This window comes from Cyanistes caeruleus, chromosome 2 (assembly GCF_971803275.1).
Source record: "Cyanistes caeruleus chromosome 2, bCyaCae1.hap1.1, whole genome shotgun sequence".
Classification (NCBI taxonomy): Eukaryota; Metazoa; Chordata; class Aves; order Passeriformes; family Paridae; genus Cyanistes; species Cyanistes caeruleus.
The window spans coordinates 83,261,202-83,286,544 of NC_141702.1; the positions used below are offsets into that span (position 1 = coordinate 83,261,202).

At 44.0% G+C, this 25,343-nt stretch overlaps 1 protein-coding gene and 1 long non-coding RNA gene across 6 annotated transcripts in view; one reads left to right on the top strand and one right to left on the bottom strand.

The window, feature by feature from the left end:
* Positions 1–25,343, bottom strand: part of MDGA1 (MAM domain containing glycosylphosphatidylinositol anchor 1) — a 229,423-nt gene that overhangs the window by 175,385 nt on the left and 28,695 nt on the right. For all 4 annotated transcript variants that reach the window (XR_015283587.1, XR_015283586.1, XR_002863611.2 and 1 more), the window contains exon 2: positions 434–573. Coding sequence is in view for 1 of the 4 variants with exons in the window: in XM_023924414.2 (XP_023780182.1) it covers positions 434–573 (140 nt within the window). In the remaining 3 variants the exon portion in view is untranslated. The remainder of the gene's footprint in view (positions 1–433; positions 574–25,343) is intronic.
* Positions 4,140–7,854, top strand: LOC111927545 (uncharacterized). 2 transcript variants are annotated; one of them, XR_002863612.2, is made up of 4 exons: positions 4,140–4,324; positions 4,770–4,844; positions 7,356–7,399; positions 7,769–7,854. It is a non-coding gene; the product is annotated as an uncharacterized LOC111927545 (long non-coding RNA). The 2 variants fall into 2 exon arrangements; XR_015283589.1 differs by lacking the exons at positions 7,356–7,399; positions 7,769–7,854 and adding an exon at positions 5,058–5,210.

Below are 25,343 nucleotides of genomic sequence, written 5' to 3' on the forward strand. Positions count from 1 at the left end.
CAACTTCACAAACTCCCCCAAGCAGCATCTCCTTGACTGTACAACCAAGAGAAATGGATGAACCACAAAGGACCAACTCCTAAGGCAAACACATATGGGAAGCTTCTTCTAGGATGCTCCTACCCTGTAGTAAGAGGGTTAAAGACTTGAGATTTCAGTTTGAGCTTTCAGTTTTTGGAGAGGCTTCACATACTGAAGATAAGTAGAAGGTCTTTGTAAGCTTCTGAAAAGCTTTGCGGACTGTTTTCCATGAAAGTGAGCCTAAATGTTTCATAGTTCAACAAGCTAAGTGCTTGCAAAATGTGGCATCCCTCCATGAGTCCAGTATGTAGGAGAAAGCTGGACATCCCACTGCCCACAGTTCTCCTCTGTGTGGAGACTACAAATAAGTGCCATGGGGGAGCACGAGTAATGGGCAAGACTAAAGGCTTACCTGTGGCCGGGGGTGTCCTGTGACCAGACACTGCAGGACCAGAGTGTCCCCCTCCCGAATTGTGTAAACACGTTCACTGATGTTGTCTTCCTTCACCACGCATGCTTGCCCAGCATGGATGATCTGGGCCTGAGCAGGAGCTGTAGAAAGGAAAGAAGAGGTAAAGATGGAAATGAGCAGTACCCCCATCTCTTTATGCCCTCTGCCCAGGGTAGCTTCTCCCACCTCTTAAGCCACAAGAGGGGCAGAGACAGGCAGTTCTGGGAATGAGTCATGGAGGTCTTAGGAGATATATTATTAAGCAATTTTCCCCATTTCCTCAGCAACTGCTATCAATTACTATTTAAAAACCTTTGGTTCTGTTGGGATGAACAGCTCTAGACACTGAAAAGCAGAATATGGTGCTTTTTTGGGGTGGACCCTCCTGCATGAGTTGAGGACTAAAAAATTCCTGCTGTCATCTCTCCCAGAAAGGAGAATGTGCAAGCAAGCTATAGCAGGGACCTGGTCACATCACAACTGCTCTATGTCTGTCTAAAATAAGCCAAATTACTATGATTTACCTTGCAGGGGGCTGGGATAACTACTGATCTGAGTCAGGAAGGGCCCTGAAGCTCTGTATGGCTATTAGCACATATCCCTAGAACATGAATTGCACACACTGCAGGAAAAACAAGTCTTTCCCATATTAAATAGCAGCCTGTCTCAGCTACAGACAAAGGAAACAGCCTCTGCAGGACCAGAGGACCCAGTAGTCTGTAGGGATCTCTCCACCTATGGCTGCTAATGGAGACCAATTACTGCCAGTCCAGCCAGGAAAATGGGTAAAGACCAGTGCAGTGGAAAAGTACATAGACAGAAAGTTCCCAAAACAAAGTTATAAAATGCCACAAACTCAAACAGCACCTATATCCCACAACAGACCTACGAGCAGCAGGAAGAGACCAGCTCTAGTAGATAGGATTTTATAAAGAAAAATGCCTCAGCTCTGAAATTCTGTGCAAACAGCCTTTGGCTCCCTACTCCAAAGCATTTGTGTGATCTGAGATGCATTGAAGGTGACTGTGCAGCCCAGATGCATACCCGCGTGTGTTTGACAGGGAAACTCCAGTTGTTCTTCAAAATGCAGAGAAACCCACACATGTCAAAGAGTTGGTGTCTCACTGACAGTCCCCTGGGATACTTACCGAGCATGCTAGAACACTTTCAGGTGACTCTGGAGTTACAGCTCTAGCTCCCATTAGTGGAATATAACAAAAATGAACAAACCACAGAGGAGATTAGCAAAGGATTTAAAGCAATGAGCCCTAGAGAACCTTCCTAAGCAAGAATAAACTTTCCACAACCTGTTAAAGCTGAACCAAGCACACACTTTTTCCTGAAGGTTAGTTGAGCTTCGAAGACTGGCTTTTAAAAAATTATTTGCATTCCCTTGGCATGACCAAAATGCTCTAGACCAAATCACCTGGGTGAGAGAAGTGCTCAGGTTTTTGCTGGCTTAATCCGCCAGCAGTACAAACAGCAGGACAGACTGGGCTTGGGCAGTGGAGAAGATCTGCCTTTGAGATCAGCCTTTATAAACTGGTGTCACCACAATGCACTGACAGCAGGGACACAAGAGTGGACACAGGGCTAGTGGGAAACTGCCCTTGCTGCTGGGCCTTTACAGCCTGCCACGGCCACCCAACATCTACATAGCAGCACTGCACATAGAGAAAGATAATCTCTCATTTTCCGTCTCTTCCATCTTTCCAGCATGGTGTCACTTTGTTAAAATTATTATTACTCTCCAAACTGTTGACAAACAGAAGCAACATGTCTATTTGAATAAGATAATGGCACAAACTTGGACAAATCACTCAGCCTCTACTGTCTTCCCCTTCTGCAGGCCTCCCAAGATGCCTGCCATCACTTAGACATCCTGGAATGCCAAAACTGACTGTTAAGACTTCACTGATACAACTGAGCAGATGAGTAACCTTCCTCTGCCTGGATGGCAGAGAGTCTTGCTGAACCCAGAAGAAAGCACAAACCTGTGTATGTGCTTACACACATCTGTGTTTGTACACACATACATGTATGGACATGCAGATGTGTAAATACATTAATTAAAATAGTGATTTATCAGGAAAACACATCATGAATGCTTGTCAAGCCAACAGTTGCAGGGGAGGAATTCAGAAGCTTACATAACCTTTGCTAATACACCTTAATCCAAATGACAGCCTCTTGTGCTGTTTTAGCCCTCAGATCAGTTTTCTGCAGATCTGCCATAACACCTTTAGCTCCACTGTACTGCAGAGCACTTCTTACAGGGCTGAGACACAGGCCATGATGCTGATCTCTGATGATTAAAAGAGAGACTCAGTCCCTTCCCATCCTATGCCACATTCCCCCAATCCCCAAACTGCGCTGCCTGCATTTCAGCAGGGTCCTGGCACCCTGAAGCAGCAAAGCTCTGGTAACTTCTCTTAATAGTCTCTGGGCTTTGCCAGCTGATGGCTCTATTCTCCCTTTCCAAACTATGACCTTCCTGTCAAAACTAATTTTCAGACACCCCATGGAGAATCAGAATATTTATCTGCAGCTCTAGCTCCCAGTTAAATGTTGCTCTTAAGTTGCTCTGCAGTACCTCATATGGTATACAAAGAAAGCATTGCAACTTTCACTCCTCCCTTTGTCTATTCCACTTCCATTATTTCACCTGTGTTGTGTAACACTTTTCTACCAGTTGTCCAGAGGCACTTCCACATGGGGAACTTCCACAAGAAAATCATTAGGTAGAGTGGCATAGGGTTAGAAGGCTTTGTGCGATTCTGGTGTCAAAATACCTTGGTGTAATACCTTTGTAATTTGGCATATCCCTGAGTTTGAGAGAAACATTATTTAAACTAATCCTTATAAGGCACTGGACTACAACAAAATGACAGCCCTGGGGTAAGCCCTGGGTCATAATTTTGTCCTCTTCTCCCAAATTCTCCATGGATACACTGAGCTGTAATGAAAGCTTACAAGCAAGGGTATCATTCATCAAACATCAGCCTTTGTTCACAGATGGCTGAACTTCCTTGTGCCACCATCATTAACATCTTTCAGCTAAATCATTTGAAAGGGACATCACTTTAAGGGAACCTCCACTGCTTAAGCTGTAACATTTCTCTGGCAGTAACAGCACCAGGACCTCAGCAGAACAGTCACCATTTTTTGATGTCTTAAATCCATGTGAACCCAGATCTCTCAAAAGGGAGCTCAGAAAACTTGGGGTTGTCTTGGAAAGAAAAGCACTCAGGTAGATGGCAGAGGAGCCTGAGATACTGCCTCTGGTTTGGTTATAACTTGACATTAGTAGGTGGAGACTGAGCAATGAACAAACACAGCTTGGGGACTGTGTTAAGTCACAAGATGAGCCTTGGGTAGGTCTTTGTTTCAAGCTCAGCCTGCTATAGCACACAAAAGCTAGGAGAGTCACCTCATGCTGTATTACAGATAGGCAGAGAGACTGCAAGGATTAATTGCGCTTTTAATGTGCTTGAACAGAAAGAATACATTATTGTTTGACATCATCCCATGTCTCCTGGAGGATTTCAGCATGCAGACAGCTTGCACACTGCCAGCACAACAGGACAGCAGGAGCATGCCTGTCAGAGTAACAGTGTCACAGAAGGCCCTTATGAAGGCAAAGGCTGGAGATGGAGTAACCACAGCTATTGTCAGCGGTGCTCCACACAGAAAAACTCTTGAACAGAGACAACTTCCCCTGTTGAGTTCTTCTGGGGCAGAATCCCTCACCTCAGGCCAGCCAACCCCAAAGCAGAAGTCCAAGGAAGACCTCTGATGGCCTCTATGGAGGAAGAAGAAATAGATCGTTCCTAGAAATTTTGAGTGACAGAGGTATCATCACTCTTATTCCACTTTCAAGTAAGAGACCAACTATGGGAAGGTTCTCAATACAAAGTCCTCCAGAAAAACTAGGCCAGCCACATATTGAGCATCACATACTTTAGAAGGGAAAAAAAAGTCAGACTATGAACATGCAGCAAGCTTTAGGTCCTTGCTCAGAAAATGGCTGGCCTGTAATGCATTTGGCCGCAGCATCAAGATTTCCTACTATGCTTTCACTTGATATATTTACACATTAAAACAAAAGGAAAATGAAGTGGATAAAATAACTTTATTCCCAGTGCAGTGCAGTGTACTGTACAGTGTTATTATTACCATATCCTGGAAAGTTTATGAGACTCTTGGTGCTTATAGGTTATTAATACCATGAAAATGTAGAAAAGGAAAGAGAAATTGTCTTTTGGAGAGGACTGAGTCATCCATATTTGCTTCACAGGTCTAGCCATTCATCTTGAACCTCAGATCTCATCAGGAAAATTACAACGATGAGAGCTCTTTTACAGAGAGGGTGGTGAGTGACAGACACTGCACTGACACTCCCTCAGTCACTGTCAGCACAGAGGCTGCTCCTCTGTTCTGCAGTGCAGAACCTACCGCACTTCTCTGCTGCCTTCCCAGCACTCTAATAGCAGCCATCACTGTTTGACTCTAGAGAGTCAAACACTACCTCTAGAGAGTCCCACCACTACCCCTGCTATCTGCATGTCTTGCTGACTTCCTCAAGGATGAAGAACATTTATCTCCAAAGCTGCTGAATGCACAAGGGCACTGAATCTACCCACCTCTGCTTTCATCCTCCTCCAGGGTGGAGAGAGAGGGAAGCTGCACCTAGAGCTTTCCTCTTCCTCAGACTGAATCTACCACCCTGCTTTGCAAGGCAAGCAATGATCTTCCATGCATCTGGTACAGATATAATTCAGCCTCTTCTGCACATACTCTAGGCAAAAAGAAGCCAAGGTCCTTCCCATTCCTGTTCACAGGCTCCCTGGACTCACACTGCTTAGTTACAGTCAAATGAGGAGGGCATCACCTGCTAATCTGTCGTTTAAACCTCTTAAGAACTTGTCTGTCTCCTTTCCTCACCTTTCCCATCCTGAGCAAGTGACATGTAACAGATGCATCTTGAAGGGGAGTTCCCAGAAATGGGAAAACACATGGTATTTATAAAGCATGGTGGGGTTGAATAAGCATTTCACTATGGAAATCCACATGTGGAATTTCTTGAGTGTCTTGAAGTTCCTCTCCAGGAACTGCCCTGCAGCACTTAGTTACAGACCACACATGGCAGAACACCCAAGGGACAGCTCATGCCTCAAAGTCACTGCTGGAGGTAGCGTTTAATCCTATCCATGCAATGCACAGATCTATGTGGACAGCAGGGGCACACAAACATGGAGACCTATGAGGAAGGGGTCATGTTCCCCTAAAAGAGCACAAAGGAAAGCCAGCACATGTATAAGGGGAAGAGACAAGCTAGCAACACTCGGCAGCAGCAAGGAAGGTCTAGTACAAAGGGAAGGGTCTCTGAAGGGTCTCCAGGGGCAGCATCCTGATGGCTAAACAAAACACCATGCTCTGGTAGAGCATGGAAACTGCCTTGATGTGTGCTCCAGCACTGCTCAGCTGGTCTCACTGATTGCTCCACTAGGGATGAAGACCACAGGTTTTGCTGAAACTTTAGACAAAACAAATTAACCAGGACAGATCCAGTTCACAATGCAGGGCACTATATCGATGGGCCATTTGAAAAGGAGAATGCACTCCAGCTTGAGGACAATTATGGAAATAATAATACACGATCAGTGTCCATTAACACTGTCAGCAGGACTGTGAATCAATACTGTATTAATGGCTGAAGAAAAACCAGCCATATCCATCAGTCAGCAGTTAAGACCAACACAAGAGCAGAGGGAGAGGAGGTGGCAGTGGGTGGGTGTAATTGAGCTCAGACATTAGATGTCTTTGTGCAGCCTGCCCAGGGAGCCCATTTACCAAACCAAGTGCCACCACCATTTTCCAAACACATTCTCTAGCTGCTTGCTCAGGGGCAACCTTCTCCTCATCTGAGTCCCTCACATCCTCTTTGCCCACTGAAATAGCAAAGGGAGCCCAGTCCCTGCAGGGAACTTTCCCCATGGGAGGTGCTGTGTACAATTTGGTCTGATTAAACTCCAACTTTTAACACAAGGCCAGGCTGGTCCCCCAGCACAGAAAGAGGCAATGCAGAAGGCCTCTGCTAAGAATCAAAGCATATCCATAGTCCTGGGTCGCCTCCCACTCCTACGACTTCCGTCTCATCCAAGGTCCTCCCATTGAGTCTTCCAACGTCATGTGCTGCCTTGAAAGCTCTGTGCTATCACACTACTGTCCTAAACCAAAAGACATCAGGAAGCTCTCCCTGCCTGCTGACACTAAGGGTTACAGCCCCAAACAAGGCAGATCTCCACTGAGGCTCTTTTGGTTTCGTGTCCTGATGTTTTCACTGCAGCCAAAAACACACATGATGAAAAAACAAAAAAAAATAAAAAATTTCTGATTTCTGTACACCTGGCCTAAATTTGCCACAGGAAACACATCGTCTTTCAGTATATCTCTGACTCCTTTGCTGTTTGTAAACTGATCGTGATTAAAACACAAACATCAATTCACCCACCAAAAAAACACACCCACTCAGAATATATGCAAAGAACAATGTCTAACCCCACACAACACTTCAAAGCTACTCTTGAGCAAGAAGAAAAAATAAAATTTTCAAAGAGAAGTGCATAGAGAAATGACAGAGGTGTGGAAAGTAACCACAGAGCACAAAACTTAGCTGCTTGAAATAGCATGAAATAGTATGGGGTTTTTTTTCACTTGGAAGAGACCAAGACTATGACTGTATATCTCTGTCTGATTGCATCTCCAGAAACCAAGTTCCTTTTTGTAAAGCTCAGCCAGATGATTTCCACAGTCTTAAAATAACTTGTTGCTTAATCAATGCCACTTCCTTAAAGCATGTCTATAATTTTGTTTATTTTAGAAAAATGCTAGCAACAAAATCATGTGAGATGTCATGAATAGCAGGTACGCTCCCCCAGCAACTCCAACACCTGCTCCTGAGACCACTGTTCAACTTTAAACCAAAGCAGGATTACGTGCTTTACTTAAGTATCAGTTACCAAATGATCACTTATCACCTCAACCTCCAACTTCACTGCCTGCAGCAGCTCACTGACTTTCCTAGATGTTTCCAAAATATTCTTACATAGCTGCAGAGCGCTAAGTAGAAGAGCAAAATTGATAAGCAACTGTGGTAGTGCACATTTCTGGGTGTTCCTTAGTTTCTGTGTAAGCCCTCCCCGCAGCTGTGATGTGTTTTTCCCCCTCCCCTCCCTGTCCCTAAAATGTTATCCCATTGGTTGGTGTTATATGTCTCCTCTCCCCTCTCCCGAGGTTTGAAAATGCCCGGAAGATGTTCCTCTTTCTCTTTTTTTCCTCCCGGATCCCAGCCTGAATAAACACCTGATGTTATCCCGGAGGGAAAAGCAGCCCTTTGGTCTTTTATCTTGGTCGTGAAGGACCCCCCATCCCTCCACTCAACAGAGCTAGCCAGGATTACTTCGGGGGGGACAAAAGGGGGCATACTTCAAGCAACTTTGTTTGGTAAGAATCAAGTGACAGATGTTACATGTACTCAGAGCATTATGGTGGAATAAACTCGACATTACTGCCTAACTCTTACGCCTGAGTGGAATTTCTACAGAAAACTCAGTGCCAGCAATATGAAGTAGCTTGTCTTCAAATATTTAGGGGCTCCAGATACAGCGGCAAGTAGAGCCTGCACTTCAGCAACTGTCCTGGAAGTTTCCGGCTTTGGTTGGGAAATGAAAAAAGCATGCTTGTCTCATAATGGCCCCAAAAGAGACTTTACCATGTCTCCCAACCCACTTCCTGCTGTGCCCGCTGGAGCCTGACCTGTATCTCTAAATCTTGGTGCAAAACCCAATGGGCCACAGAGCCACACTTGGCTGAGGTCATGTTACCAAGTTGATTGCTCAAAATATTGCACGTTTCTTCTCTGGTTACCACTTAAATCTCCTGAGCATATTAGGGAAAACCACAAATCAGGCAAGCAGCTTGGGGGAGAAATCCTCTAATCTAGAAGATATAGACCACCAACAGAATGACTTGTTTGTCAGCTGGTAAAATACTCAAAAATTAAACAGTCCAGTCAGAGAAAAAAAGGCTAAAAAGAGAGGAACTCAACTGGACATGGGCAGCACACTTACTTATCTGACCCCTGTGCTGCAGCAACAGGTGACTACTGCAGGACAGGCAAGCACCAGGTTCCTTGGCAGGTTTGATCATTTGTCTCCTTTATGCAAACTCCCACCAGGTCTCCAGTCCCCTGAGCCAATCTCCAGCTGCTCCATGCACCCACCACTCTCTGAAAGGCAATAAACAGCTACAAGCATCCAGAAAGACTGCAGACCCTCTGGCTTTTGGTTTCAACTTTCATTGTGTCCATCCCCAGGCCTCCAAGTAGCCAGCCCACCCAGGAGCCAAGGCTACCTCAGATGGAAATGCAACTCACACTTCTGCTTCCCCTTTTTTGCCTCTGTCACAGCACGCAGGAACCACTGAAGCTGTATATCCCCATCCAGACAGGAAAAACATCTTTCACAGCCATGCTGCAGCTTGCTAGCATTGGTAGTGAGAGGAATGGCGGATTTGTCTTTACAAACAAGCTGTGAGACCACTGGTAGATAAAACCAGCACTGAGTGATAAAAGAAACAATGGGAAGGATTCCACTGATTGTTGAATAAAAAAAAAGATAGTTGCCTTTACAAATAAACTGTAGATTTGGTGATAAATTAAATTGGATATTGAAAAATGAAAGAAACAATGGGGAAACACCATAAATTCAGTAAGAATTAAAAATTAAGAGGGAGGGTTATACATTAGGGGGGAATCTTAGGAATCAGGCGTTCTGGGAAGTCTTTACATCTCAAGTACCTCAGCCAATGGGGAAAGAGAGAGGGACATACAGCTGGGAAATTAGGATAAAAAGGAGGCTGTGTCCTCCAAAAATTTGAAAGACCCCATGAGAATGCCCCATGGCATCTCCTTTCATTAGAATAAAGTAAAAGGATGTCTGTCTTGTTTCTGGACATAAACCTCTGGTGTTTGTGGATTAATTTTCCTGACAGAAGTCCAACAGATGATGTCCCCACCATCTGCTGCTAATAATAACTTATGCAGACAAATGGGCTTTGTTTAAATGGTCCCAAGGGCTTTACCTCTGTCCCCTGAATTCAAGATCAGCTCATTTCCGAAGCACCACTGATGCACTTTCTTCTGCTCTTTCTCCCTCTTTATACTTTGAACCCCTTTGGTACAACAGTGACTCTTCAACAAAGAGGTCCATCTTCAAACCAGAGTACTTTGAAACTTATCTGTTATTTCATGGCTGGATCATTTGACATAGGATGAAAGGAAAGCACAACACAGACACTTCAGTCCTTCAAAACGGGAGGAAAAAAGTCAATTTGTTAATCATCTGTCAACTAGATAAGCAGTAAAGGTGCATGAACTTCAATCAATGAATAACTACAGGCTCCTTTTTATATCAAAACCAGAAAAAAAGTATCAGATGACAGCTGTTGTTCTTCAGTCATGAAAAATAAGGCAAATCAGAGGTGGTGGTTTCAAACTGGATTCCCTAGCTAGTGGGACACAGGTGAAATGCTTCAGACTTTACTGGTGAAGACTCCACCAGAGTCACACTAAAATCCACTCTGGAAACAAAGGAAGAGAAACTAATTCAAGCTCCAGGTATATTAAAAACAATTGGAGAAGAAATAGAAAAACTGAACTCTTATGCAACCAAAGTACTATCGGAAATTGTGTATGGATAGGAGTATTTCCATGAAACACCTGCTGATGTTGTTCAAAATGCTAAACACTGAGGCACAAATTCTTCAACACTGAGATGGAAACTGGAGGCTGGCGGGCAGAAGGACTGGCAGAGAAGAGCTGTCAAAGGAGAGCCAAAGAGGATGATGTATTCTCAGAGCTGCTAGCCCCAGAGAGTGGGTGTGCAGACATGGGGCAGCAAAGCAATGCACAGACTACCTGGTGCCTCAGCTCTCCCAAAGGCCTCCCTATGAACATGACCAAAGCAGCTCCACCACTGCCAGGAGAGTATCTGCAGAGATAGAGAGTTCTGTGCAGACCACAAAGCCCATCTGAGAAGCTGGGTAAATACTTAGGCACCGAATCAATACTAAATCCTCACCCATCACAGCTCCACTGCTTCCAGGGTCCCATCCAGATAGCTCAGAGCGATCTGGGGATGTGAGGGCAATCATGCCATGATGGCAGTGCATTCTCCTCACACAGGAGAGGAAAGATTCAGCAAATGGCCATGTTTACCTACTGCTATCCCCATCTACCACAAAAAGCAAAAGGTTATTTCAGTTGTGAAACAGAGGGCAGGAGGGGGGGACAGGGGAATGAGAGCAGGAGAGAGTGGTAAGAGCCACAAGAAAAAGCCACTGAAATAAAATTTCACTGAAAGCTTGTTTAGAACAAAGCATAGAAAGAGATGGAAGTACAAGCTCTACCCTTAATTCAACTATCTAAACCCCAGTTTTACTACTGAAAAATGGTGAGCAGCAGGAACTTGTCTCTGTCCAAAGCTCTTGCAACAGCGACCCCAAGTCCCCTGCAGCAGTCACCTCCCAGGGGATCAAAATACAAGATCTGCTCTCAGCTCCAAGCCACTTGCTGGGAAAGGACAGGCAACCAAGGCACCAACCCCAGCACAACCACTCACTGGCAAACCTGGCAGAGATGCCAAGGACCATGGGGGCCACAGAGACTTGGCACTCCTCTGCTGGGTACCCATCTGCTCCCAGCAAGATCAAGGATTGGAGATGGGTGACACTGATGATACATGGAGGCTGCTTGTGACACATCCCCTCAGTGGAAAGAAGCCTTTGTGTTTGAATAAGTTCCACCGCAGGCCCTCACAAAACACTGAAGCTTTTATCCCCCAGTGCTGTTAAGTGGGGAAGGGCTGCTATTGCCCTCTGCCATCGTTGGGTTGGGCAGAAGCCTAAAGCACAGACAGGGATCAATCCATACCTAATTCCAGTCTACTGTGCAAAGGCCAAGCTCTACTTGAAAAGAAAGGAGAGAGAATCAAAAGCAAATGCCAGAAAATTGTCAACAGAACTGAGGCAACAGAGCCTGAGTGGCACCCCTGGAAATCAAGCCAAGTAATGTTTTATCTTGACAGCATCTTTGACATCCCTGCAGTGCCTTTGGTGAGCAGAGTCCTACAGAAAGTCTCTGGTACTTCATCTCTTGAGTACTGATAATTAACAACCACAAACCGGCAGACAAGTGAGCAATTCCCTCTGGTTTCAATAAGAGGAGCTGACATCTCTCTAGCCCCAGCCACCTCCATTGCTTTATTCTCTTTGTTTATTGATCCTTTTATGCACATAATGCAAATTGACATTTAGTAATTCAGCCAAGTTAATGGTGCTTAAATATTAGAAGGCTTTTATATTTTAATTAGCAGTAACAAAATAGGCAACAAAGGAGTGCTAGATAGATGCCATTTAAAATACTCTTGTCCAAGTTCCTTGGCATTTTTCTATGGATGGAAAAGAGTAGTTCAGTGGAAATTTTGTACAAGTCTCCTACTCTCACCAGGAAGGTAACTAACCCATAGAACCATTTCCAGAAGCTTTGATTCATAGAGCATATTCATCTCTGTCAACTCTTTGTTTCCTCTGCCTTCTCCTCCTAATAAAGACAGAGGAGTAGAAGGAGTGGAAGAGGGTAGAAAAAAAAACCTTCCCCATAAGAAGTGTCAGAACCCATGTTGCAGATGTGGATGCAGAAGCATTCTGATACGTCATTGCAAGACCTGCATCCAGGTGAAAACAGCTAAAAGGTAGCAGTGCACAAAAGCTATTTGAAGAGCGACAAACACCACAGAAATCTTGCAATTATTCCCTGAGGCAATATTAGCTGGTTCAGAAAATTAATTGAATATTGCACTGGGAAAAAAAAAACCCCATATATAAAAAACCCCATATATAGCAGGGTAAGGGACCATTCATTTTTCTTCTGCTCATTATGCCAAGGGTTCAGAATAAGAGGGAAAGTACATGGTATCTTTAAACCTCAGTTCCATCTCAGCTGGAGTCTACAGCAGTAATACATCTTAGTCATAATGTTGCTGGTGTGAATCACAATAACCAAAAAAACTTGGTATTACTTGGGGTGTTTTAACTGTGCATACCCCTCTTTGAATTAGTGCTAATTTTAAATCCTCAATTGGTTTGAGTTTGGGATAATGATTTCTCACCTAACCCAGAGGAGAACCACATAGTCACAATAATTAGATATGGAAATTGGTAATAACTTACTTTAATTACAACCTATTTTCTTCAAATTTAGCCTAGACATAGGATTTCAATGAATTCTAATTACATGCCTTGTTTGAAGAACCTATGTTATTACATTATTAATTCCAGACAAAGAAACAGACTGACAAACACTAAATTCCTTACTGAGGATACTTAAAAAAATTAATCTTAATTCAAGTCAATTAATATACTGACTTGCAAATTCTGTGCAAATTCATTCTTTGAAGGAGGACTACACACTGTAAATCTGTAGAAGGTAAGCTGCATTTTTCACATGTAACAAAAATATCAAATTCCAGTCCATGTGCAAAGTTGAGTTCATCCTTACCACCAGATCTACTAGGGGCATTTCCGCAAGACAAGGAGTCACTGCTCTGAAGCTGACAGGCAGGACATCATGTCAAAGGGTGTTCTCACATGCAAAGGCACCCAAGGACTTCAGGATCATGGGAGAGGGCAGAGCACTGCTCCTTCTGTCCAGAGGTGACAGGGGTGTGTGCAAGATAGAAAGACTTGCTCACAACCAGCATCCCCCCACATACACAGGAGAGGGCAGTGGTGCACATCTGAGACTCAGCTCGTTATAATTTTATGACTGACTTCAAGGTGGCAAAAATCAGGTGCAGGAACTGCTACTTTATCTCCCCTTGCACACAAAATCTAGATGAAGGTCTTTTACAACCCTCTTGGACTCTGGCTATCCCCTGCTCATGGCTTTGGCAGATCATGGGGAACCCCTCCTTGCCTCTGTAACGCTCTGCACAGGAAGCATTTTCTGTCAGTCCACATCCACCACATGCAGCTCATGCACGGAAATAATCTTGACACCGTAACAACAGTTTGCATTCTTTCCCTTTAACAGAATATCCATCTCCTCTCCAGGTGTCCAGAACATCTGGCCACACTGCCTCTCCTAGGCAGGCACTCCTTATTCCAATTTTCTGTTTATTGTTTCTCAGAAGGCTTAGGAAGTGATAAAGGAGTAAATGCCCAGTGGACAAGTAGCATTTCCAGGTGTTTTCAGAGGCAATAAAACACAAGTTCACTTCTAGCCTCTTCAGTTCTGAGCTCTTTCTGAACTTCTGGCCTTTAGTAGTTGTCATGACTTAAAGAACACAGATAACTTGTCTCAGAGCACCAAAGAAGGAAGTTTCCTTAAAATAAGCCACCACAACTGGCTCAGATGGGAAACAGGTGTTAATTTCAGGCCTGCATGGATGTGAAAGTTTTGGAATTGGCGCAATGGACAAATTCCACCATGCATACTGGGGGGAAAGTGCAGATGGCAACAACAGGAAGATGCCAGGCCTTTTGAGGTGGATTTAGGTAGCCTATCTGGCTATTTTCTTGTGTCTGGTGATAATCATGCATTCAATTAAAGGCTGATTTTGGGTAACCAGAACTCTTGAGCACCCTAGAAACACTTTCAATGCTGTGAGAAACACCAAACACAGCTAAAGCAGCACAGCTCTGACCCCACAACTTTTACAAAGGAACTGCTGCCTGGTAGACAGCAAACAGGTAAGATATGCTCAGAGACCTAGAAGAAAGCTGAAAGAAAGCTGTAAATCCACAGGGTCACACTCCCATACACCCAAAGTTCTGGTCTCCAGTCACTAGCTTGGAGGTGTAGAGAAATTTCACTCCTGAAGCTGTCCAGGATTCAAGTCCCCTGCAGCACTGGCACCTTACCAGTCCTATGCATCCAGAGCCACCAGCTCAGTGGCTCTGCAAAAATATGTACCAGCTTCAAATTTCTTCAGCATGAGAAAGGGAGCTGTTGAAGTGTTCTGCAATACAGCTACTTCCAAGTGCACAAAGATGGAGAAGCGTTTGGAAAGTCTCTTGAAGAACAATTGCCAGCAGAGAAGGAAAATTGCTGGCAATTGCTTTAACTGTTTGAGTACCAGCTTTCTCCCCAGCACAGCAGATGCAGGATGAGCACCTTCCTCCCCGTGTCTCCATACATGCAAACAGCCCTCCAGATACTTCCTGTGACTGAGTTCACATCACACATCCTTGTATTTGGGGCAGAATAGGTACTATTTATATACTATACATGTACTATTTATATACTATATAAAGTGATATGGGCTATCCAGCCTTTACACACACAGCTTGCAACAGTAGCTCCCTGGCAGACTCCAAAATCAACAGGATGTCCAAGCACTGCAGATTTTTTTTGTGCAACTGTTCATCAGGCTTCACTCTACTGCATTTGCCCACACGGTTTCTTCTAGTGCCAGTTCTCTTTGGTTAATGCCAAAGGGATAAAAGCAATACAGGTTTTCCCCTGAATATGTGCATGCAGATATGCCAACACTTTCCACAAGCAAATGGGCCAACAGTAAAACTCAGAGTAGCTACAGAAAGAGTTCAAGGAACCACACATATTTCAGACAGTCCCACAGTACTGAGAGGTCATCTGCAAGCCTTCTCTACAGGCTGCTCCACAGTGATGTGCTTGACCAAGCTTTAAAATATCCCCAGAGAAGCATCTCCACAGCTGCTTTCATATTTGCATAAGGAACTTGTTTTGGCATTCAGCCTCAGTTGTCCCTACAGAGAAAGGGTTAAGACAGGCTGGAACAACAGTACCCAAAGCACTTGTCTTAAAGACATCAGATGTCTCACATCTTTTCTCTTTATCACTTGAGGGCACACAGTAAGGGGATCTAAGCTCACATCAGGTATTAGAGTAATAGCTGATTATCAGCTAGTAATAGCTGACTACCTTGGTAGTATCTGATACACCACCACAGAAAGCAATACACACATCCTTTCTCCTTAGAGGGCTTCAAGTGATGATGGGAAGCAAACTGCACCACAGCAAGAAAAACAACAGCCACTCATGAGTCCATGGGATGGGGTGGTAGTGTGAGAAACTAAACAAACACCCCTCTTCACCTGTGGGACTTCACTCATTACTCACTTTTAAATCCTGAGAAACCACTTACACTGACTCACTTGAGACTCAAAAGGAATACAAAACATGTGGCTCTACAGGGCAGTGTAACACACCTCCTCTCCCTGCCCTGTGCAAAGGATCAAGCCAAATGTCCCTTCACCATCTTTGGTTTTACAGGGGAGAAGTTGGAGGGGCTGTGCTTCATTGCAGGAAGCTCTGCTAATCCTTGCTATACATGAGCGATAAGGGCACAGGATTAGCATCACCAGCTGCTCTGCTGGAAAGCACAACAAGGAAAATTAGATGCATATATGCAGTGTGGAGCCATTAGGAAGAACTGCCTCAAGCACCTCCCCCTCCCCGTATTGCAGCTCATAATTCCCCATGTCATAAGCACTGAACTCCCCTTCAATACTACCTTTATCTCTTGTCACCCCTGCAGCCTATTACCCCAAATGCCATTTCCACCCTTGAAACATAACACCCTCCCCCCACTTTCTTATCAGCACTGGTACAGAGCCTGTTACTCTGATCAAAAAAAACATCCCAGGCAGCTGGTGTATGCTGCAGAATCATGAGAGAATTCAGCACCTTCTGCAGCTTGGCCTTAGCAGAGTGGAGATGCCAGACACCCCAGCTGCGGGAAGCGGTCACTTTGCCTTACATTTTGCTATCATTTATCATATCAAAAGGACTTCATATATACACAGGTTGGGGAAGAGGGGCTGATTTCATGAGAAACAGAACATAGCTTCCTCTGAGGTGGAACATAGCTGGTTAACAGGGCTCAGGAACATCATCTAATTTCTCAGGCTAGAAAGGGGAAAGCAATCTAAACTGATTTGAAGCTTGAGAGGGAATTAGGGAACAGAATATAATAACCTAAGTTGGAATTTGGCCATGACTCATGGGAAATAGAAAAAAAAAAGTGATTCTGGTCTTTCACGAATACAAACAAATTGCAACTTGGTGTTCCATTCCTTTCCAGAGGGGTACAGGCATGCATCTGATTCTGTTCACACTAACTGCTCTTTAAGAAGCAGCTCTGAAGTAAGGAAAAATGCATTGGCTTTATACCAATATAGCTATTGATGACACTGTGACACTATGCTAGAGAAGACAAAATGTCTCACATTTCACAGGTGACCTCAGCTTTGGGAATATGCAGATTCTCAATCCTTGATCTTCACTGTTTTTAAATCCTCCAGCAAATTTTCAATAAAGCAAATACACACTTAACAACCAACTGTAGCCACACATTTCTCAGAATATTCTGTATCTGTCACCTCCAGACTTTTCACAAAGCACCCATGGAAGAAAAGCAGGTTTCCTATGCCCAGGTGTCAGCTGCATAGCCCTGGGTCCATGGCATAGGACAGTGGTATTGCCCTGGGCTTGTACCCCAGCTGAAGGTCTTGAAGGCAAAAAGCTCATTCAAAACCTGAATGAAAGCAATGCTGGTACAGGTCTTAGCAGCCTTAAGTGTTATAGATACATATTATATTGTTGGCTTTTTGCAAATATTAAAATGAATGTTATATGTATAAGGTTAGAAAACTTCATTTTATTAATATAGTTCCTTCTATTTCTGTTATTGATGAAACTTAGAAACAGCAGTATAATATACATATATGTTGAGCTATGGCATAGTATTAAAACAAAAACTACTTTTGTTTGTATAATCCAAAGACTGAAAAAGATAGTAAGAGACCCCCCTCCATTCTTAGATTATCTTGTCCAGATGAGGACAGCAGTGACTAGAGCTCTGGGGGAGGAATTTATTGCACCTCTGTTATCAGGGAATATATCACTTGGTGGAGCCAAGAAGATTGATTTATTGAAAAGGGGGTGAGTCAAAAACTAAACAAAGAAACATCCAAAACTTAAGAAGAATGTTTGAATCATGTATGAAAAATTATGAATATGTAGTAGGATTCTGTTTTTAAGGGACAATCCTTTGTTAGTAAAGTGTGCTCTCTTGGCTGAATGCAGAGACACCTGGCCATATCTGTATACTTTATTTTTATCTCCTAATTGTCTTTCTATTAAACTTTTAAATTCTATAAAAATTATGTAAACCTCCTTTTTCACATAAGGTACAGTCAGATGAGACCAGAGAAGTGTGCATCATCAAGGTAGGAGAGATTTCACTCTCGTTACCTCTGGCACATGGTTATTTTGAAGCTTCTCTGGTATGTTACAAACTGTGAGAAGCAGCCAAGCCAAACCTGGCCTGTTTTAAAGAACAGACAGGTCTGAAATACTGCACAGCTGCCTGCAGCTCACATGAAATCCATATATATGACAGGTCATAGCAAAAACATTGCTTGGAAAAAGCTGTCAGCAGTGCCAGACTGCTCCTTTTCCACTTCCAACCTTACAAGTATCTCTGAACAAGTAAAGACAAGGCTGGTCCCCTCCTGCTTCAGCCTACCCAGAAATTCAGCTCTTACAAGGTCTAAGCCTTGGCTATTCCTGTCACAGACATGGCAGGAACATGGCTGGAGAGCACAGAAGACCATGGAGAGCAAAGCCCACTTTTCCTGTTCCCTTGAAGAGAGGGTTCTTCCCACAGCAGCCATTCCCAGCCCTAACTGAGAGCTTTGACAAGCACGAAGTGAGCACGAAGGCCACAGCCGTCATCATCTCTACCTGTCCTAACCAAGTGCCTGTTTCATCCACTCCTTAATGTCAGTCTTGTCCCATTCTTAAATAGCAAGGACAGAGCGAATGCTGGGCATACTGGGCATTTAGGCTGATTGATCTGCAACGAAATTCCTGCCCATGCTTTACTACAGCAAGGTGTCCACACCCAGACAAGCCAGCACCAGTGTTTAAGCCCATGGAAATAAGTGGATAAGTTACAGCCAGTAAAGTGCCATGCCAATGTGGGGTTGAAGGTTAGTCCTCTACTAGAAGGATTACAAGGGGACAATTAGGACACCAACACCACCTCTGCTGTTCAGAAGCAATAGCACAGCTTTGATAAAATTGCTGCTCTTTTCTGAAGTAAAAGGCAGAGGAGGTGAGATTTGAGCTAGCTTGAGGGGATAGGGAGGTCTGTTAGGAGGAATTAATTTCAACAGTTTTAATGCTTAATATAATCCAGGAAAAAAAAAAAAAAGAAAAAAGAAAAACAACAACAACAACAAAAAAACAAAAAAACAAAAAAACCAAACCTGAACGAGACCTCCAAGCCTTCACAGAATGGAAACTGTCAGAAACTGAAACACTTAACACTTAAAACCCATGTACAAACAAAGGAAAAAAGGAAATTGGCAGTGGCCTCTGCTCTCCCCGTCATACTTAATGGTAAAGCAGGGTGGTCAGAAATACTGTCCACTGTAGACTGAGTGAAACAGTGGTCACAGTCACTCAGAAAGTGCAATGACCTTGGAAGAAGGTCCAGTGGAAGCCAATTATGGGTCTTCTGTGTCAAATATGCATGGATACAATTCCACCTTCTGCTGCAAAATGGTAACTTTCACTGCAGCTGATGGGAATTACACCTATTTAACAGATGAATTGATTTTGTGATCCCATGTGCCTGGGCCTGAAAGATTTCCAGCCCACATAACTTCAGATAAAAATACCAGCAAACCCCAAGATAATGAAATCTGAGATTCCACAAACACTGCTTCACTGAGCAAAACTTGGATGTGCTCGGAGCTCAAGGCAATCACAGGATTCTGCTAAATTACCTTTAAATTACAGGTCAGGGACTAATGTCATGAGAATTACTACCTAAGGGATATATTTTATCACTACTGTATTGCTCCTGGGCAAAATGCAAAAGGCATTATGTGTACACGGATCTACAATTTCCGTCTAAGCTTCACATCAAGGTATTTGACTTTACTCTGCAAGCTTTGCTCATCACAATGCAAATGCACCAGTATATTTAAGGAGATCCTGTTACCAGACAGAAAGAGTGAGCAAGGCAGCAGAAGCAGATGTCACCTGCCGAGACGTGGCCTGGTAGCTTAGTCGATGTCACACTGAGGGCTGTGAAGTGCCTGACAGGGGCAACAGAAGGTCATAGAGATACACTTCAGTTAGTTGATCCTGGTACCTTGATCAAAGTACTCTTGGAAAATGGGAAGGCTCCTCAGCTTTTCTCCCCTTTGTGTTCTCTTCGAACTCCCCTTGCTGAACATCTGAGCATGAGTAAAAGATGCTGCTGCTGGAGCCAGAGGGTGCCTGGCAGCTGAAGGAGTTTGACAGAGAGTGCAGAAAAAAACCCTGAGGAATGAGAAGTAGCATCTAAACATTTTCTCCTGAAATACTTACTCTTTTCTATGGTATGGAAAGACTCAACATGCTGGAAGAGAATAAAGCATCCCCCACATCAGCAGTGAGGAGCTGAAACTGGAGCCACACTGACCAACAGCCTAGAAGCTCAGCGGTGCTCATTTAGCAGTGCAATCCCATGGCAATGCCTGTTCCAGACCTAAAGGCTGTCCTAGAGTCCTAAAGATGAATTAAGAATATTCAAGCAAGATTTTGGCTTGCAATCCCCATTGCCTCACGGAACACAGCCTCTGCTCTTTCCTCCCTCAAGAGCACTCAGGGGGTGTTAACTGCCTGCAATTTAGCATCCCATGTCCATTCACAGTAACTCCACCCCAGGGGACCCTGTGGACCTTGTTATTATTGTTCCTGCTGCACAGAAATGACATTGTTTAGCAGCACACTGGTCTCAGACTGCATTATTTTGTTGGCTCTTGGCCATACTGATGGTGGCCTACTGGGACAAGAGTGGATACAGCTTCCAGAGAGAAAATCCTGCACCCAGCCTGTCACACTCTATTAGGAATGGTGGAATGTATGACACAGACTCTCTGGTTGGGTTGTCCAACAGAGCAAGTTTTATTATTTCAGATCTTCTTTTATAGACAGGTCTGAGAAGGTCCAAGAGGTAAAACTCTCACTGGTCAGTAAACTAACACATCACCATCATTGGTCAAGTGGGAACACCACCCCTTGACTGTGTCTTACAAGTAAACAACAAGGATCCTAAACAACACCTGCCAAGGTTGTTGTCTTTCTCCAAGGACTGCTTGGATTCTTCCTTATGTTTTCTCAGGCCAGAGTGAGAACCTTGTGTGACTTAGTTTCACACAGGCTCTGTGCTCCCTGCCTGCTTTCTTGCATTTAGCATCCACCCCACAATTCCCCTTTTTCGTTTTAGAGCAGAAAGGCAGCATTTGTAATCTCATGCAGGGCCCTTGCAGGAAAGAGAACAAACACAGCATCAGAGGTTCTTTTAGTAACTTATTTATTACCAGACGGAACCTCAGTTTGACACAGAATGGTCAGGGTGATTCTCTGGCACATGCTATCAAATCCGCCATGCATTACCATCAAATTCTGTTGTTCATTCTTGCAAGGAGTCAGTTAAACCTGGTAAACTGGAGTGACTGAATGTGCAGGAAAAAAATTCAATAATAAAACAAGGTTGCACCATTGACCTCTTTCGAAAGTGAATAATCCAAACATTTGGTTATATCTGCTATATAACCAGATTCAATGACCAAATTCAGGGGTACCTAACTGGACCAAGCTTGGTTTGTGACCTTTTAGCACTTGCCAGTCAGATTCATCCTTTCATGTATCAATAGCTTTTCCTGTTTTCCTGAGCTGTCAGTAAAAGATGGTGGTCCTTGCACTGGCACCCAGCTATTTTTGGCTGCAATGACAAATTGGTCGATTTTGCCAATTTAAATAATTTGTGGCTGGGCAGATGATAAGCAATCTGCCCTGAAAATTTGCAACATATTTTGTAAAGAAGCACTGTTCACTGTTAGCAAAGGTCCATTAAAAGTCTTACTGCTATATTAGAAGAACAATTTTCAAATTGTTTCAAATGAGCAATTAACTCAGAGAGCACGGGTGCTGCTTTTTTTTTTTTTTAATGCAAAGGCATTTTTATATTTATTTAAACATAAATATTTAAACTTGAATCTCCAAAGCTCTTTCAGAGCTTTTGGAAATCTGTGTATTTGCACTTACACTTTTTCACAATTTGCAGAAAATCTGGTGAAAATACCAGAGTGAGCAGTATGGGCTTTAGAGAGACCCATTACAGGATGTGCAGGATCAGACCACTGTTTGCTCAGTTCTGCCAATTATACTTGTAGGATGAGAATCTGAATTGAAAACAGTAATATCAATGGAGGAATTTGTTTGATGAACCTGATTCCCAAATATCTACATGATCTCAATTACCACATAGAACCACAGCCCTTGGTAACTACAAACAAACCAAAAGCATGTGAGATATTATATGAGGTACAATTACATCTTTTTGGAAAATTAATAATTTTTGGCTTAGAGTCCAAATAAATTAAACTCAGGGAAAAGTCCATTAGCTGAAAATGTTGATCTTTAGCATCACTAGATGTCTTCTTGAATCCTGAAACACGTGTCCCCTTTCACTCCTTGAAGGTGATGGATGTCTGGTGTGACTGTTTGAACCTGCTGTTAATAAAACATAGGCACATCTTCTTCCAAGTTAATAAATTAATTAAACTTTACTGTTATTAGTCAATCAAATTTTAGATTTGATAATTTATTTTTAAAATTTATAATACAAATGTACCTTGTTCCAATTCATCTTTTTTTTTCTTCTTTTTTTCTTTTTTTTCTTTTAATCAGCCCAGAAATTGCAAACAGCTAAAGCTTCCTTCTAGTGATGACCTTAGCACCTCTCCATGGCAAGGTATCCAGGTTCACTCCAAAGATTGATTCAGCTGCTACACTGACAGGTCAAATTGCCGAGTCAAAGAACTCGTATATAATTTTTGCTGCAGAAATATCTGAGCCTGTTGGTAGTTCTTATCCAGAAAGAGCTAAGGCATAGCCAGTGCCCACCCTAACTGGAAAAGAATCATGATATAATTTGAAAACAAAATTCCCAAAAATTCCGGTGTAAAAACCAAATGAATCCCTAAACTGTAACTTGTCAACAGTATCATGTCAGTAGGTTCACATTCTGTAATCAGTATCTGTACCCTTTCGTTCACTGCCCTCCGGGGAAGGGGGAGGGCGAAGACAAACCGCTGTTCCCCTTGGCGGAGCCGCTCCTTGGGAGCAGGGGAGCTGCGCCCAGCCCCCGCCGTAGTGTGTGTGAACAGCACAGCAGTGCCTGCCGTGCTGCGCAGTGGAAGGGGGTGGGGAAGATAGCCCGGACCGAGAAACCCGAGCCACCCTGCCAACCCCCCGCCAGGCCGCCGCACCGGCCCCTCCAACACCGGAGCGGGGTGCTGGCAATCCTTAAAACAAATATAGGGAAAGTTAAAGGCATAAAATACTCAGAAAGCACACTTTTTCGCCCCAAAACCCATGGGGCGGGACCATGGAGCAAACCTTTTGTTACAGCGTCTTTTGTTCGGCTTTCTTTCAGCTTGGGGATCACAGTGTTCCTCGCAGAGCTGTATCAGCGGGGCTAGTCCGAGTCTGCAGAAGTCCAGACGGGCTAGCACGGTAGATGCCAGGAGGGGAAGCCGGGCTGGCCGCGGCAGGGGCACTCTGCTGCTGCTGCTGCTACCCCTGCCTCACCATGCCTAGATGGCCACAGCTGTAACGCTTTAAAGCCTTCTGATACAGAGAGTCCTATGCACTGCTTACGTCCGTCGCTATAGGACACGGAATGATTCACACGGACACGGTTCAATGTATGGTAAGAAAAAGGATGATTTTATTTTTCCGACTCCAGTATTTATAGATTCTCGACAATAACCAGAGATTAGATAGTTAGGTTACCACCTTCCCAATAACACTGGTCGTGCAAAACATCCATCAAAAGACGTTTCTTAGAAAGAATGTATATACATTTATGTTTATAGTTACTTTCCTGGAAAGTAGCTAAAAACCATGAAAGCTATTGTCATGAATAAAATCTCTCAAGAAATACACCCCGATTAAAATGCTGTGATTGGTTGTGTCCAGTAAATGCTCTTGTCCTATCTGTAAACTTGTTTGCTGTACTCCTTGTTTACCCCGATAGTTGTTAAAAATGTTAATTACTTACCGGTTGTTGAAGTGTTTTAAGAGTTCTCTTACAAGAAGTACCTCTCTACCCCACTCCCTCACTTCTCTGTTACTATGTAACAAAGCTGCTTCCAGGGGGCTGCGCGCCCGAGCTAACAAAGGAATAAAAGGACAAGGAAACATTCTAGCAAGCTATCATGAAAGATCGTCCTCCTGCTTCACCTAAGCCTGCTTAAAAACCATCTTCCCGCATCACCATGACCTAAGAGGACTGGAAAGGACTGACCCCCCAGGACAATGAGTTTCAAGACCAGGCCTCCTAGTTATGCCTCTGAGGACAGAAGCCCCAGCTCTGCAGTGTGTGCTGCAAAGCTGAATTGTGCCTCCTACTTGGAGCTGCCAGTGTGGGAGCAAGAAACCCCTCAGGCCCCCACCCCAAGGCTGAGTCATAAGAAAGGAATAAAGCAAGAGTCTGTTTCCTGGCCGATTTATTTCATTATGAAAAAATATCAGAAGGCTTAATTTTCAGGGTGACATACGTCCAATTCAGAGAGAGGATGAGTTGTTCCTTTGCAGAACTTTGGTTTCCTTTTGCAGGAATACCTTTATCTCGACGGCCCACAAGTGCAATATTCAAATGCAGTGGCTTATCCCGGGAGTCAAGCTCTAGCTTCGTTCAGATTAGCCGCTCCAGGCCTGCTCACCAGCTGGGCCCTCTGCCTGGGGTCACTCAGACCTGTAGCTCTCCAGGAGCACACGGGGAAAAACTCCTTCCTTCTTAAAGAAGGAGGAGGGAGACTCCAATGTCCTTCAGCTCGTGGATGCAACACATGTCAAGGGGTCACCAGATGTCGCACTATATTAGGAACGGCAGAAAGTATGACACAGACTCTCTGGTTGGGTTGTCCAACAGAGCAAGTTTTATTATTTCAGATCTTTTATAGACAGGTCTGAGAAGGTCCAAGAGGTAAAACTCTCATTGGTCAGTAAACTAACACATCACCATCATTGGTCAAGTGGGAACACCACCCCTTGACTGTGTCTTACAAGTAAACAACAAGGATCCTAAACAACACCTGCCAAGGTTGTTGTCTTTCTCCAAGGACTGCTTGGATTCTTCCTTATGTTTTCTCAGGCCAGAGTGAGAACCTTGTGTGACTTAGTTTCACACAGGCTCTGTGCTCCCTGCCTGCTTTCTTGCATTTAGCATCCACACCAACCTCCGGTTCCTCTCCAAAGGGAGACAGCTGAAAGAGGTACTGTAGCACCTTGTGGGAGCCTGCATCACACCTGGAGAAAGGGAGGTGGGAGAAAAGGGAAACATACATCAATTCTCCTCTCTGGAGGACAAGTGCTTAGGCTGGAGAGATTCACATCACTGCCCTTCCTCTCAGCCTTCTACAGGCCTCTCATTTGGAAAGGGACAGATGTTCATGCCCCCCTGGCAGGCTGGTCAGCAGCTGCACAAGTAAGGGAACTGGGCACAGAGAGATTAAGGATTGTGATGGGGATATTCAGGGAGTCAGTCAGCTGTTCAGTTCAGGAGCTCACTGTATTCATTTGCTCCCATAGCTGTGGTAGTTTTCAGCAACAAACAGTGTGGAACAGCCACTTTGGTGCTCATCCTTGCAATTTCCAGTCCAACATCCCAGTCACACCAGCCTTCCACAAAGGGAATCA